The sequence below is a fragment of the Hyperolius riggenbachi genome, chromosome 8 (genome assembly GCF_040937935.1).
Source record: "Hyperolius riggenbachi isolate aHypRig1 chromosome 8, aHypRig1.pri, whole genome shotgun sequence".
In the NCBI taxonomy this organism is placed as follows: domain Eukaryota; kingdom Metazoa; phylum Chordata; class Amphibia; order Anura; family Hyperoliidae; genus Hyperolius; species Hyperolius riggenbachi.
In genome coordinates, this window is record NC_090653.1 from 120,826,869 (window position 1) to 120,840,401 (window position 13,533).

General features: G+C 42.2%; 1 protein-coding gene across 3 annotated transcripts in view; it reads left to right on the plus strand.

Moving 5' to 3' along the window:
- FMR1 (fragile X messenger ribonucleoprotein 1) overlaps positions 1 to 13,533 on the plus strand; it is an 89,492-nt gene that overhangs the window by 51,574 nt on the left and 24,385 nt on the right. For all 3 annotated transcript variants that reach the window (XM_068251014.1, XM_068251012.1, XM_068251013.1), the window contains 3 exons: positions 3,272 to 3,365; positions 4,430 to 4,546; positions 10,018 to 10,188. In XM_068251014.1, coding sequence (XP_068107115.1) covers positions 3,272 to 3,365; positions 4,430 to 4,546; positions 10,018 to 10,188 — 382 coding nt within the window. The remainder of the gene's footprint in view (positions 1 to 3,271; positions 3,366 to 4,429; positions 4,547 to 10,017; positions 10,189 to 13,533) is intronic.

Consider the following 13,533-nt stretch of genomic DNA (forward strand, 5'->3'; position numbering starts at 1 on the left):
TTGACACGGCGGAGAACATTTCAGTGCATGATGCACACGTTTTCATTTCGGGTTTTATTGTGTCTAAGCCATCAACATCTGTGCTAGAACGCCCTGCAAGATGCACTCCTTAAGCGAAAAAACACATGCACAAAATCACGTTTGCGCATGTGTTGTGCAGTGTGAATGATCCCTTAGTATCTGACTTTTTTCTAAAAGTCACAGGTTTGCTTTAATAATGGCTTTCTCTGGCATGAACCTGTGCCTGCCTGTGATCTTATAACTCCTTCAGTTCTGCTTGAGCTGCCTGGGGGATTTAACATCACTCTTTTAGAAAGTAGTAATAAAATAAATACATTTTAATAATTTCTTTATTCAGGTATACCTGTGCAGCACTGGTGCATCTTCAGTGTTAGATGGAAGTCCCACTTTAAGGTACCCATAGATTTAAGGCAACAGTCAGACATTTACAAACTATGCTACTTTTAAAAGATCTCCCATCTTCCAGAAGGGCACATAGAAATACCTAATCTTAGTTTAGGTTTGTTTTTTGGATATAATAAAAAATTGAATTATAAGAATTATGTAAAAACTGTTTAAAATGATATTGCAAACTATTTAGTAATGTTATTGATGTAATGAATTGTGGCAGTCCTACTCCTCAGCATGAACATCTTCCAACCTGCTTACTTCTCAGGCTACGTTTCCATTGTAGATGAAAATAGTGCCTGCTGCATTTTTTCAGACATCGCATCCGAATTCCCATGCGGATTTGCATCAGCACAGTTGGCAACGTACACAGCATCCTAGTGAAACCGGGCCGTTACCCTCCCTCCTCCTAACCCCGAGTTCTGCTCAATCAGTGACATGATATCTGTAGTGATGAGGTATTTGTCTTGGAGGGTAGATGAATTGGGCATGTCAGCTACAATCCCTGCTTTAGTGATGCCTAGTTAGTGACTGGCAACCTAACTGTTGTCTTTCAGTCACTATGTAGTGGCTACAGCAGGAAATCTCAGCCAGACACGGCTCCTGTGACATGAACAAGCACCAATGCAATTTTGTTTGATCCAGGAGTATGAGCAGACTTGAGATTATCAGTGGTGAGGAGCAGGCCACCTGGATCCATTGCAATAATGACTTTACATTTAGGTTTGAATCGCTAAATAAATGAATGAAGTCACAGCCGTGGGTGTGCTTTTGCAGAGTGAGCCACAGCAGCGAGGACACTTTATAACCTCCCTCCCACCATCACCTTTTTATTGGAAAAGCAATACTTTGTATAAATTACTTTCAATATGAGTAGATTTTAGAGACACCCATTACTAACCAATGGCTGTAACACTAAGCACACTGAGTAATGTGTGTACTGACGGTGACATTACCATTTGCACTCATTTCCCCAGTGGTAAGTGATACTTTCTTGATAAAGGAAATGCCAAGAGAACAGGTCTGAAAGTCCTGGCCAGGACAATCAACATGAAAGAGCATGGGGAAACATGCTAGACTACATTGCTTACTGGAGGGGGGGTATTGCTGCACTTGGGGACCTAGGAAAGTTATATAAAATGAAGAGCAGAGAGCGTGCATCATCCGTCCAGACTTGTGCATTTATTGCGGATAGGCAAAAACCAGTGCAGATACAATACGGTGCATAACATGATTCATCTGTGTTACATGTTTGATGTGTATATCATAGTTGGCAGACTTATCTGTATTCCCGTATATAGCCCGTCAGTGATGGAGGTGGGAGCATGGGAGTGAGATGGGCCTAGCGACGGCCGTTTCGCGTCCTCCTGGACGCTTGGTCACGCTGCGCTCCACTAGTAGTGGAGCGCAGCGTGACCAAGCGTCCAGGAGGACGCGAAACTGCCGTCGCTAGGCCCATCTCACTCCCATGCTCCCACCTCCATCACTGACGGGCTATATACGGGAATACAGATAAGTCTGCCAACTATGATATACACATCAAACATGTAACACAGATGAATCATGTTATGCACCGTATTGTATCTGCACTGGTTTTTGCCTATCCGCAATAAATGCACAAGTCTGGACGGATGATGCACGCTCTCTGCTCTTCATTTTATATTGTTCAAATCTCTTCCTTCATATTACAACAGCGGAGCACACGTCCTGCATACAGTGTTTGAATACTAATAAGACTGTCAGTATATTATTGACCACCGGTCCACATAAAGCCCGCCTGAGAGGCTGGAGTCAACAAATCCCCCATTAGAGAGGAGAAGTGCCACGCTAATCCTATCCTCTTTAGCTCAACGACCTAGGAAAGTTGTTGCTGTACTTAATGGCCATTAAGGGTTAATGGCTGCAATACTTTATGCAGTGCAGTCATTAACCTCTCCTGGTCCCCAAGTACAGCCATTGCTGGGTGGACTTATACTTGAGTCAATAAAATACTCCAGCTTAAGAGGGTCACATTTTGGGGTCGACTTATATTCGGGGATAAGCAATATAATTTTACATGCACCTTTTTATGAATGCATTTAAAGTTAATCTGAACTATAGTTTTGAAATGGCCATAGACTAGAAATGGTGCTCCGTAGACACACTAATTCTGTCAGTTTCAGAGTAATGTTCTTGTTTTACTGAATGCATTTCAATGAAGATTGGTTTCACAAAATGAAATAGGAATGATTGCAAGAAAATGATGACTGCGTCTTTACAGCACAGCTCTGAACTCTGCTAAACTGTACCTATAGAAAGAAGCAGGTGGGTTTGGCGCCGTGCACGAGTCTGAGTTGGGTGCTATTATAGCAGTAATGCTCTAGTGTGCGGCCCGCGCACAGGCAATTCAAGGTTACTGGACCACGAATCACTCCTCCCCCTTCAAGTTGCTACAATAGTATTTAACACCGCTGTGAATTTGAGCTGCAGCATGGTAAGCCATCATTTGGTTCACCCTGCGCCCAACTCGCCAGCGACGTTTTTATACGCACGCTCGATAGAAACCCACACCACGTTTTCATTGGTACCCAGACTATTATAACAAAAATGTTCCTCCAAAATCTCATTAAAACAAACAGCCATATTTGTGGCATCAGTAGAGTATGTAATTTACTTTGTTTGGTACCTGGTAATTAAATAATTGGCTAGAGTGTAGTTATTCCAGGTTCACTTTAGCTGAGCCCAAAGTGCAGCTTTTCATTGTTTTTCTCTATACAGCCTTGCATTTGTGTTTTGTTTTTGTTTTTTTATGAATATTGTTGCTGTTGTATTGTTCTGTTTGTTTAGAATATCCCCACCTTCTTATTAATGTGTGCAATTTCAGGTGTGCAAAAGAATCTGCCCATAAAGATTTCAAGAAAGCTGTCGGAGCCTTTTCAGTAACGTACGACTCTGAAAACTGCCAGCTAGTCATCCTAGTAAGCATTGCCATATTCATTCCGTATAGCTGATAAGAGGTCTGACAGATGATTTATTTACTGATAATGTACTCTCCTCCTTTGCTTTTGAGTTTTACAGTTTGGGTGTTAGTAATTTGCTTCAGGGAACGTTTGTGAGGAACCTTTCGGCCTGGGGTCCACTGAAGCCTTTTCGGACACAATTTGTGCTTTCGAGGAATCACTGGTGATTCACAAAGCACTAGGTTAATAATAGTCTATGGCCGTGACTCCACTACCGTGATTGTGATTTGCCACATCCGCGGTGCCTGCATTTTTTTTTTATTATTGTTTTGATTCAGGGAATACAGAGCCAGACATCGCTCAGGAAATCACTTTGTTTTTAGTGCCAAAATCCCTTATGATGGAATGGTGCCAATCTGTTTATAGACGGCTATATTCTGTTATTTCATTTTAGGAGGAAGATTAATAATGCAATATTTATGTAGTAGGGGTTACCAAATGTGCACACACTTTTTGCATCCCTTAAAGATTGCCTTCACTTCAGTTAATTAGGTATTTATTAATACTAGTATAGCTGTGGCATCAGCTGATGTAAACTGAGTGGCACTGCTTGTGCAGCGTTCCCGAGTGCTTCCAAAGATGAGCGCATCTGTACTGTCCACGCACTAGTCTGGGGTTGCACTCACACTGTACAGATGCTCTCTTCTTGGGAAGTACTCCGTGATGTAAGTACCTCTTAGAGCTGCACGTGCAGTGGCGAAGACCTAGAAGAACAGGTAGCTTCCACCAGGGACAGTGCAGGAATGACGAGACACAGGGAGGAGCGGGAAGGCTCTATGGAATCCAGAGTCTTCCCTCTACAGAAGAATGTTTAAAAATCTGCATCCATGGGTGGCGTCCGTGTCAGCCCGAGTGCTCAGACGCTGGTGCGCGCGCACAGGGGGGCTTCAGGTCTAGAATGATATCATGGTAGTCGCCTGTGTAATTTATTGCAATTTGACAAAATAATTTGGATATGGATTTTGTATATCATTACTGCATTGGTAGTATCATACTCATTTTCATCTTCTTTCATCTTCCAGTCTGTAAATGAAGTTACAATAAAAAGGGCAAACATGCTAAGTGACATGCATTTCCGAAGTCTTCGGACCAAATTATCGCTGATGTTGAGAAATGAAGAAGCCAGCAAGCAACTTGAAGTATGTGGAACACCATTTACATTATGTCTTTACATAGGGTTGTCCAAAAGTCAAGAAAGATTGTATTTGTGTCTTGAAACGTTGTTGGATGATAGACATTATCTAAGCAGTAGATTTGGGGCAACAATGCTAGGTCAAACAAAATGTGATTTAAAGGGGCCCTGCAGTGAACTTTAGGCTACTGGGATTACCCTAGTAACATGTTTGTAATAGGATGAGCAACGCATATTAGATAGTGTTTTTGGTTACAAAGGTTGGCTGGATAGGATAATTTAGCACACATATAGATCCTGGCTTCGGGTAACCAAAAAGCATGGAAGCGACTTCAGTTAGGCTGATAACCACTGATATCTTTCTTCTTTGTGCTGTGAGCTCAAACCCTGTTCTCTAATGCAGACTCAGTCAGCAGCAAGTACTGTGCTGTGGAATGTCTTAAATTAGCAGCCTATTTATTTAGCTAACACGTTCTAGAGCACTTAACAATATTTGCTTTTGTGCTTGCATTATAAAAAGGGACTTTGAGCTCACAGCACAGAGAGGAGAGGTGATATGTCAGCTATCAACCTAGCTAAACCAAGGAGAACATCTGTTCCCTGCTTCACTGTTACTTATGCCAGGATCTGTGTGTGCTTTAAATTATCTTATCCAGCTAACACGTTGTAAACAAAAACACTACCTAATATGTGTTGCTCTATTAGAAACATGCTACTAGGGTAATTCCAGTAGCCTAAATTTCGCTGTAGTGCCCTTTTAAGCTTTATCAGGCAGTTAAGAGAAAGGTAAAGAACAATTAGATCTAACCTTACAGAACTAGAAAAATATATATTCATGAAAACCAAGCCCTGTAGTCTACTTTCTTGGTTGTATGCTTTTCTCAGAAATACAGAATCCTCTACATTAAAGGCCTGTTTCAAATGGGGCAAATATCTGGGGCAGCTTAACCACTTCCCGACCGCCTAACGCACAGAGGCGGCCGGGAAGTGGAGCCCGCAAGGACCAGCTCACCCACAGAGGCGGCGGTCCTTGTAAGGGCATAGGCGGAGCGATCGCGTCATCCGTGACGCGATCCGGCGCCTGTCACCGCTCACACGCCGCAACATCCCGCCGGCCATACGGAAGCGCCGGCGGGATGTTAACCCTGCGATCGCCGCATACAAAGTGTATAATACACTTTGTAATGTTTACAAAGTGTATTATACAGGCTGCCTCCTGCCCTGGTGGTCCCAATGTCCGAGGGACCACCAGGGCAGGCTGCAGCCACCCTATGTCGCACCCAAGCACACTGATTTCACCCCCCCCCCCCCGCCCCAGATCGCCCACAGCACCCCTCAGACCCCTCCCCTGCCCACCCCCAGACCCCTGTTTGCACCTAATCAACCCCCTAATCACCCATCAATCACTATCTGTAAACGCTATTTTTTTTTATCCCCCCCCCCTGCCCCCTCCTGATCACCACCACACCCCTCAGATTCTCCCCAGACTCCCCCCCCCCCCCCCACCCCCCTGTGTACTGTATGCATCTATCCCCCTGATCACCTGTCAATCACCCATCAATCACCCCCTGTCACTGCCACCCATCAATCAGCCCCTAACCTGCCCCTTGCGGGCAATCTGATCACCCACCCACACCAATAGATCGCCCGCAGATCCGACATCAGATCAACTCCCAAGTGCAGTGTTTACATCTGTTATCTACCCTAAACACCCACTAATTACCCATCAATCATCCCCTATCACCACCTGTCACTGTTACCCATCAGATCAGACCCTAATCTGCCCCTTGCGGGCACCCAATCACCCGCCTACACGCTCAGATTGCCCTCAGACCCACCCTTATCAATTCGCCAGTGCATTCGTTACATCTGTTCTTCCCTGTAATAAGCCACTGATCACCTGTCAATCACCCATCAATAACCCCCTGTCACTGCCACCCATCAATCACCCCCTGGCACTGCCACCCATCAATCACCCCCTGTCACTGCCACTCATCAATCAGCCCCTAACCTGCCCCTTGCGGGCAATCTGATCACCCACCCACACCAATAGTTCGCCCGCAGATCCGACGTCAGATCACCTCCCAAGTGCAGTGTTTATATCTGTTCTCTACCCTAAACACCCACTAATTACCCATCAATCACCCCCTGTCACTGCTACCTATCAGATTAGACCCCTATCTGCCCCTAGGGCAATCAATCTCCCGCCCACACCCTCAGAATGCCCTCAGGCCCCAGCCCTGATCATCTCGCCAGTGCATTGCTTGCATCTATTCCCCCCTCTAATCGCACCTTGAGACACCCATCAATCACCTCCTGTCACCCCCTAGCACACCTACCCATCAGATCAGGCCCTAATTTGCCCCATGTGGGCTGCTGATCACTCGGCCAAACCCTCAGATCCCCCTCAGACCCCCTTCCGATCACCTCCCCAGTGCATTGATTGCATCTATTTTCCCCTCTAACCACCCCCTGAGACACCCATCAATCACCTCCTGTCACCCCCCTAGCACTCCTATCCATCAGATCAGGCCCAATACAACCTGTCATCTAAAAGGCCACCCTGCATATGACCGGTTCCACAAAATTCGCCCCCTCGTAGACCACCTGTCATCAAAATTTGCAGATGCTTATACCCCTGAACAGTCATTTTTAGACATTTGGTTTCCAGACTACTCACGATTTTGGGCCCGTAAAATGCCAGGGCGGTATAGGAACCCCACAAACTGACCCCATTTTAGAAAAAAGACACCCCAATGTATTCTGTTAGGTGTATGACGAGTTCATAGAAGATTTTATTTTTTGTCAAAAGTTAGCGGAAATTGATTTTTTTTTTTTTCACAGTGTCATTTTTCACTAACTTGTGACAAAAAATAAAATCTTCTATGAACTCACCGTACTACTAACAGAATACCTTGGGGTGTCTTCTTTCTAAAATGGGGTCATTTGTGGGGTTCCTATACTGTCCTGACATTTTAGGGGCCCTAAACCGTGAGGAGTAGTCTAGAAAACAAATGCCTCAAAATGACCTGTGATTAGGACGTTGGGCCCCTTAGCGCACCTAGGCTGCAAAAAAGTGTCACACGTGGTATCGCCGTACTCTGGAGAAGTAGTATAATGTGTTTTGGGGTGTATTTTTACACATACCCATGCTGGGTGGGAGAAATCTCTCTGTAAATGGACAATTGTGTGTAAAAAAAATCAAACAATTGTCATTTACAGAGATATTTCTCCCACCCAGCATGGGTATGTGTAAAAATACACCCCAAAACACATTATACTACTTCTCCTGAGTACGGCGGTACCACATATGTGGCACTTTTTTACACCCTAAGTATGCTAAGGGGCCCAAAGTCCTATGAGTACCTTTAGGATTTCACAGGTCATTTTGCGACATTTGGTTTCAAGAAGACTACTCCTCACGGTTTAAGGCCCCTAAAATGCCAGGGCAGTATAGGAACCCCACAAATGACTCCATTCTAGAAAGAAGACACCCAAACGTATTCCGTTAGGAGTATGGTGAGTTCATAGAAGATTTTATTTTTTGTCACAAGTTAGCGGAAAATGACGCTTTGTGATAAAAAAACAATTAAAATCAATTTCCGCTAACTTGTGACAAAAAAATAAAAACTTCTATGAACTCACCATACTCCTAACGGAATACCTTGGGGTGTCTTCTTTCTAAAATGGGGTCATTAGTGGGGTTCCTATACTGCCCTGGCATTTTAGGGGCCCTAAACCGTGAGGAGTAGTCTTGAAACAAAAATGACCTGTGAAATCCTAAAGGTACTCATTGGACTTTGGGCCCCTTAGCGCAGTTAGGCTGCAAAAAAGTGCCAATCGTGTGGTATCGCCGTACTCGGGAGAAGTAGTATAATGTGTTTTGGGGTGTATTTTTACACATACCCATGCTGGGTGGGAGAAATACCTCTGTAAATGACAATCTTTTGATCTTTTTTACACACAATTGTCCATTTACAGAGTTATTTCTCCCACCCAGCATGGGTATGTGTAAAAATACACCCCAAAACACATTGTACTACTTCTCCCGAGTACGGCGATACCACATGTGTGGCACTTTTTTTGCACCCTAACTGCGCTAAGGGGCCCAAAGTCCAATGAGTACCTTTAGGATTTCACAGGTCATTTTGAGAAATTTTGTTTCAAGACTACTCCTCACGGTTTAGGGCCCCTAAAATGCCAGGACAGTATAGGAACCCCACAAATGACCCCATTTTAGAAAGAAGACACCCCAAGGTATTCTGTTAGTAGTACGGTGAGTTCATAGAAGATTTTATTTTTTGTCACAAGTTAGCAGAAATTGATTTTTATTGGTTTTTTTCACAAAGTGTCATTTTAACTTTGCACCATAGTTTGTAAACGCTATAACTTTTACCCAAACCAATAAATATACACTGAATGGGTTATTTTTATCAAAAACATGTTTGTCCACTTTTTTCGCGCTGCATGTATACAGAAATTTTACTTTATTTGAAAAATGTCAGCACAGAAAGTTAAAAAAATCGTTTTTTTGCCAAAATTCATGTCTTTTTTGATGAATATAATAAAAGTAAAAATCGCAGGAGCAATCAAATAGCACCAAAAGAAAGCTTTATTAGTGACAAGAAAAGGAGCCAAAATACATTTAGGTGGTAGGTTGTATGAGCGAGCAATAAACCGTGAAAGCTGCAGTGGTCTGAATTGAAAAAAAGTGGCCGGTCCTTAAGGGGGGTAAAGCCCACGGTCCTCAAGTGGTTAATATACATATTGCCTGGAAGGAAATGTATAATAATATCTGGGTCCCCAGCATACCAACTGTTGCAACACAAAATTTTATTGAGATCGTACCCAACTCTAGAGGGAACAATAATACAGTTAATATGGTACCTGCTGGAGCTGGCCCAACCAGAGCACTGTTTGTGACAGCAACAAATACTGCTGTAGCAGTCAAGCTGCCATACACCCTTTGATTCTTCTGATAATTTTCTAATTCAATTTTTGTTATTTAATCTGCTATTCATATATTACAAACATATCCAATTCATTAACTTTTGATTATTTTTGTGCAATTTATCTATTTAAAGGCTGGTCAGACCTGTTGAAAAATAACGCAAGGGTGGGTGGGGAAGGAGCAGTGGAGTATTGATAGCCTCTAGTGTTGCTCTGCTTCAAGCAATACAATCAATGCTGAATAGACCTGAAATCTATCAAAACTGTGTTTGCGTTGCAGGGATGGAATCAATTACTGTTGATTTGAATTTCAGTCGGACAGGGGTCGATTGGCTTATTATATCAGGTTATAATTGACTGTATGGCCAGCTATAATCTTTTTATACAATAGAGCTATATTAAGAGATGAGGACAGGGCTATATTAACAGATAAGGACACAGTAATCCACTGATAAAGGACTGATTTTTTTTTTCTATGTTACTTTCTTAGAGTTGTGTGTAATATTTAGAAGATGTTTGCTTTTGCAGAGCTCCAGGCAGCTAGCATCCAGGTTTCATGAGCAGTTTGTTGTTCGAGAGGACCTAATGGGCTTAGCTATCGGAACTCATGGGGCGAATATACAACAAGCTAGGAAGGTTCCCGGAGTGACTGCCATCGATCTGGATGAAGACACGTGCACATTTCATATTTATGGAGAGGTGAGGGTTACATCTTTCATATTGAAAAATATTGATTTCATGCATAGCATGTGCTGCATGGGCAAGAAGGCTTTGTGTTTAATCACTTTGTTATGATGTATATTGTTTGTTTTTTCAATGTAATTTTTTTTTTACATGTTCAAAGTAAATTATAAACAATGAGTATGATGCACCTTTGTGAGGTTTTAAAATATTCATCAGAATCAAATATGAAAAAATGTAAGGAAAGGTGATACAAGAATGCAAAGAACAACAATCGCAAGGCATAACTAGAGTCTTTGCTGTCAGGCAGAGAGATGCACTGGGGAGAGCTGGGGGCCTACCTTATCTTCTTCCTGAGCTGTTTATGTGAGATGCGGTCTGGCTTTGACCGGGCCTCCGAAATCAGGCAAGGTTGAATCTTGCTTGGAGCTGCCCAAGCAGACGGCTGGCTGGCATTTGAGTTTTTTTTGTGCGTTTTTAAATCGTGCAGTGGTTTTCTTTTTCCCATGTCACAAGTTTTTCGCAATTACAATGTATCCTGCCACAAATGAAAAATTGGGGAACGAATATGAAAAATGTTCACAGAAACCACAATTGCAAAAGCGAACACAATGCAGAGGAGACCCGAAAATTACAGTTAAAATACCCCTGTAAGTGTGTTCCCTGCTGAAGAGGCTCTTGGCCAGTACTTTAAGGCTCCCTGCACACTGCAAATCCGTTTTCCGATTCCGATTCCGTTTCCGATTTTCCTTGAATACATTCAACAGAAAAACGGATCAAAAAACGCAGCATGCAGTTAAGATTAAAAATCTGAATCGGAATCGGATGTAAAAACAGATTAAAAACCGGAATCGGAATCTGAAATGCATGCAGTGTGCAAGAGGCCTAAAAGTGTTTGACTTCAGCTCATCTAGGTGCTTATACTAAGCAAAGAACAAACTCTGCCACTACAGTCCAGAGAGAAACTGTAATTCAGAGCCCTGCAATTTTATCCCTTGGGCTAGGTGCACACTTAACAGAAACACTAGAGTTGCAGAAAATGCGGCGTTTTTGCCACTAATGGAAGTTTATGGGCCGCAGGAAAAGAATATGCGTTTTGTATGCGTGCATCTTTTAAAACCGCTGGTTTTGTTGCATAATATGCAAAAGCGCACATAATGAAAGTCAATGCAAAAGCAATGGTATCCGTTTTTCATGCGTTTTTATATGGGTTTTTTTTTTTTATTGTTTTGTGATGTATTTCCTCTTCCTGTTGTCTTCCTAGTAGTTTGCATAAAACGCAATTGAAAATCGCATGAAAAACTCATACAAAACGCATATGCGTTTTGTATATGCAAAACGCATTGAACGCATGCAAAACACATCTGCAGTTAAAAACTGCAAACGCAGCAAAAACGCACATGACACAAAACGTGACCTTTCACGTTATGTTATGTGTCCACCTACCCTTAGAGTGAGTGAAAAGAAAAAGGAACACAGCCTAGTTCCTATGTAGGCTTGGAACTGTACATACACGTTTATATCATTATGTCATACATCAGTTCAGGCACCCTTTAACTGTGTGCTGACCATTAATTGAAAAACGGATCTCTGAAGTTAATATTATTGCTTCTGCAGTTGTAAACTGGCTGTCTACACTTCCTATTCAAGTGCCGTTCCGGAAACATGCTGTATTATTTTTAGTTTTGTACTTTGTTCTCTGGTTGAACTCGATGGACGTATGTCTTTTTTCAACCAAAATAACTATAACTATGTACTTAAAATGGTATACTGTAGTTATTTTTATCGGACCAAGCTTAATTATGAGAATACGAACACTGTAAAGTGGAACTGTATTGATTATAAACCTTCATTAAACCACTTAACCAGTTAAACAAAAATGTGTTCAGCATACAGTATTTATGTACATAATGAAAAATATGCAAGTACTGAACTTAGCAATCCAGTAATATAAGCGATGCAGCTGGCTCACACTTTTTTTCTTTCTAATTATGTAATCAACAGTGAAATCTCAATCGATAGCATTTTAGATGTCATTATACAGTGATGTGAAAAACTATTTGCTCCCCTTCCTGATTTCTTATTCTTTTGCATGTTTGTCACACTTAAATGTTTCTGCTCATCAAAAACCGTTAACTATTAGTCAAAGATAACATAATTGAACACAAAATGCAGTTTTAAATGATGGTTTTTATTATTTAGTGAGAAAAAAAACTCAAAACCTACATGGCCCTGTGTGAAAAATAAATTGCCCCCTGAACCTAATAACTGGTTGGGCCACCCTTAGCAGCAATAACTGCAATCAAGCGTTTGCGATAACTTGAAACGAGTCTTTTACAGCGCTCTGGAGGAATTTTGGCCCACAGATCTTTGCAGAATTGTTGTAATTCAGCTTTAATTAAGGGTTTTCTAGCATGAACCGCCTTTTTAAGGTCACGCCACAACATCTCAATAGGATTCAGGTCAGGACTTTGACTAGGCCACTCCAAAGTCTTAATTTTGTTTTTCTTCAGCCATTTAGAGGTGGATTTGCTGGTGTGTTTTGGGTCATTGTCCTGCTGCAGCACCCAAGATCGCTTCAGCTTGAGTTGACGAACAGATGGCCGGACATTCTCCTCCAGGATTTTTTGGTAGACAGTAGAATTCATGGTTCCATCTATCACAGCAAGCCTTCCAGGTCCTGAAGCAGCAAAATAACCCTAGACCATCACACTACCACCACCATATTTTACTGTTGGTATGATGTTCTTTTGCTGAAATGCTGTGTTACTTCTACACCAGATGTAACGGGACACGCACCTTCCAAAAAGTTCAACTTTTGTCTCATCGGTCCACAAGGTATTTTCCCAAAAGTCTTGGCAATCATTGAGATGTTTTTTTAGCAAAATTGAGAAGAGCCTTAATGTTCTTTTTGCTTAAAAGTGGTTTGTGCCTTGGATATCTGCCATGCAGGCCGTTTTTGCCCAGTCTCTTTCTTATGGTGGAGTCGTGAACACTGACCTTAATTGAGGCCTGCAGTTCTTTAGATGTTGTCCTGGGGTCTTTTGTGGCCTCTCGGATGAGTTTTCTCTGCGCTCTTGGGGTAATTTTGGTCGGCCAGCCTCTCCTGGGAAGGTTCATCGCTGTTCCATGTTTTTGCCATTTGTGGATAATGGCTCTCACTGTGGTTCGCTGGAGTCCCAAAGCTTTAGAAATGGCTTTAAACAAGGGGGGCAATCACTTTTTCACACAGGGCCATGTAGATTTGGAGGTTTTTTTTCTCACTAAGTAATAAAAACCATCATTTAAAACTGCATTTTGTGTTCAATTATGTTATCTTTGACTAATAGTTAATGGTTTTTGATGAGCAGAAACATTTAAGTG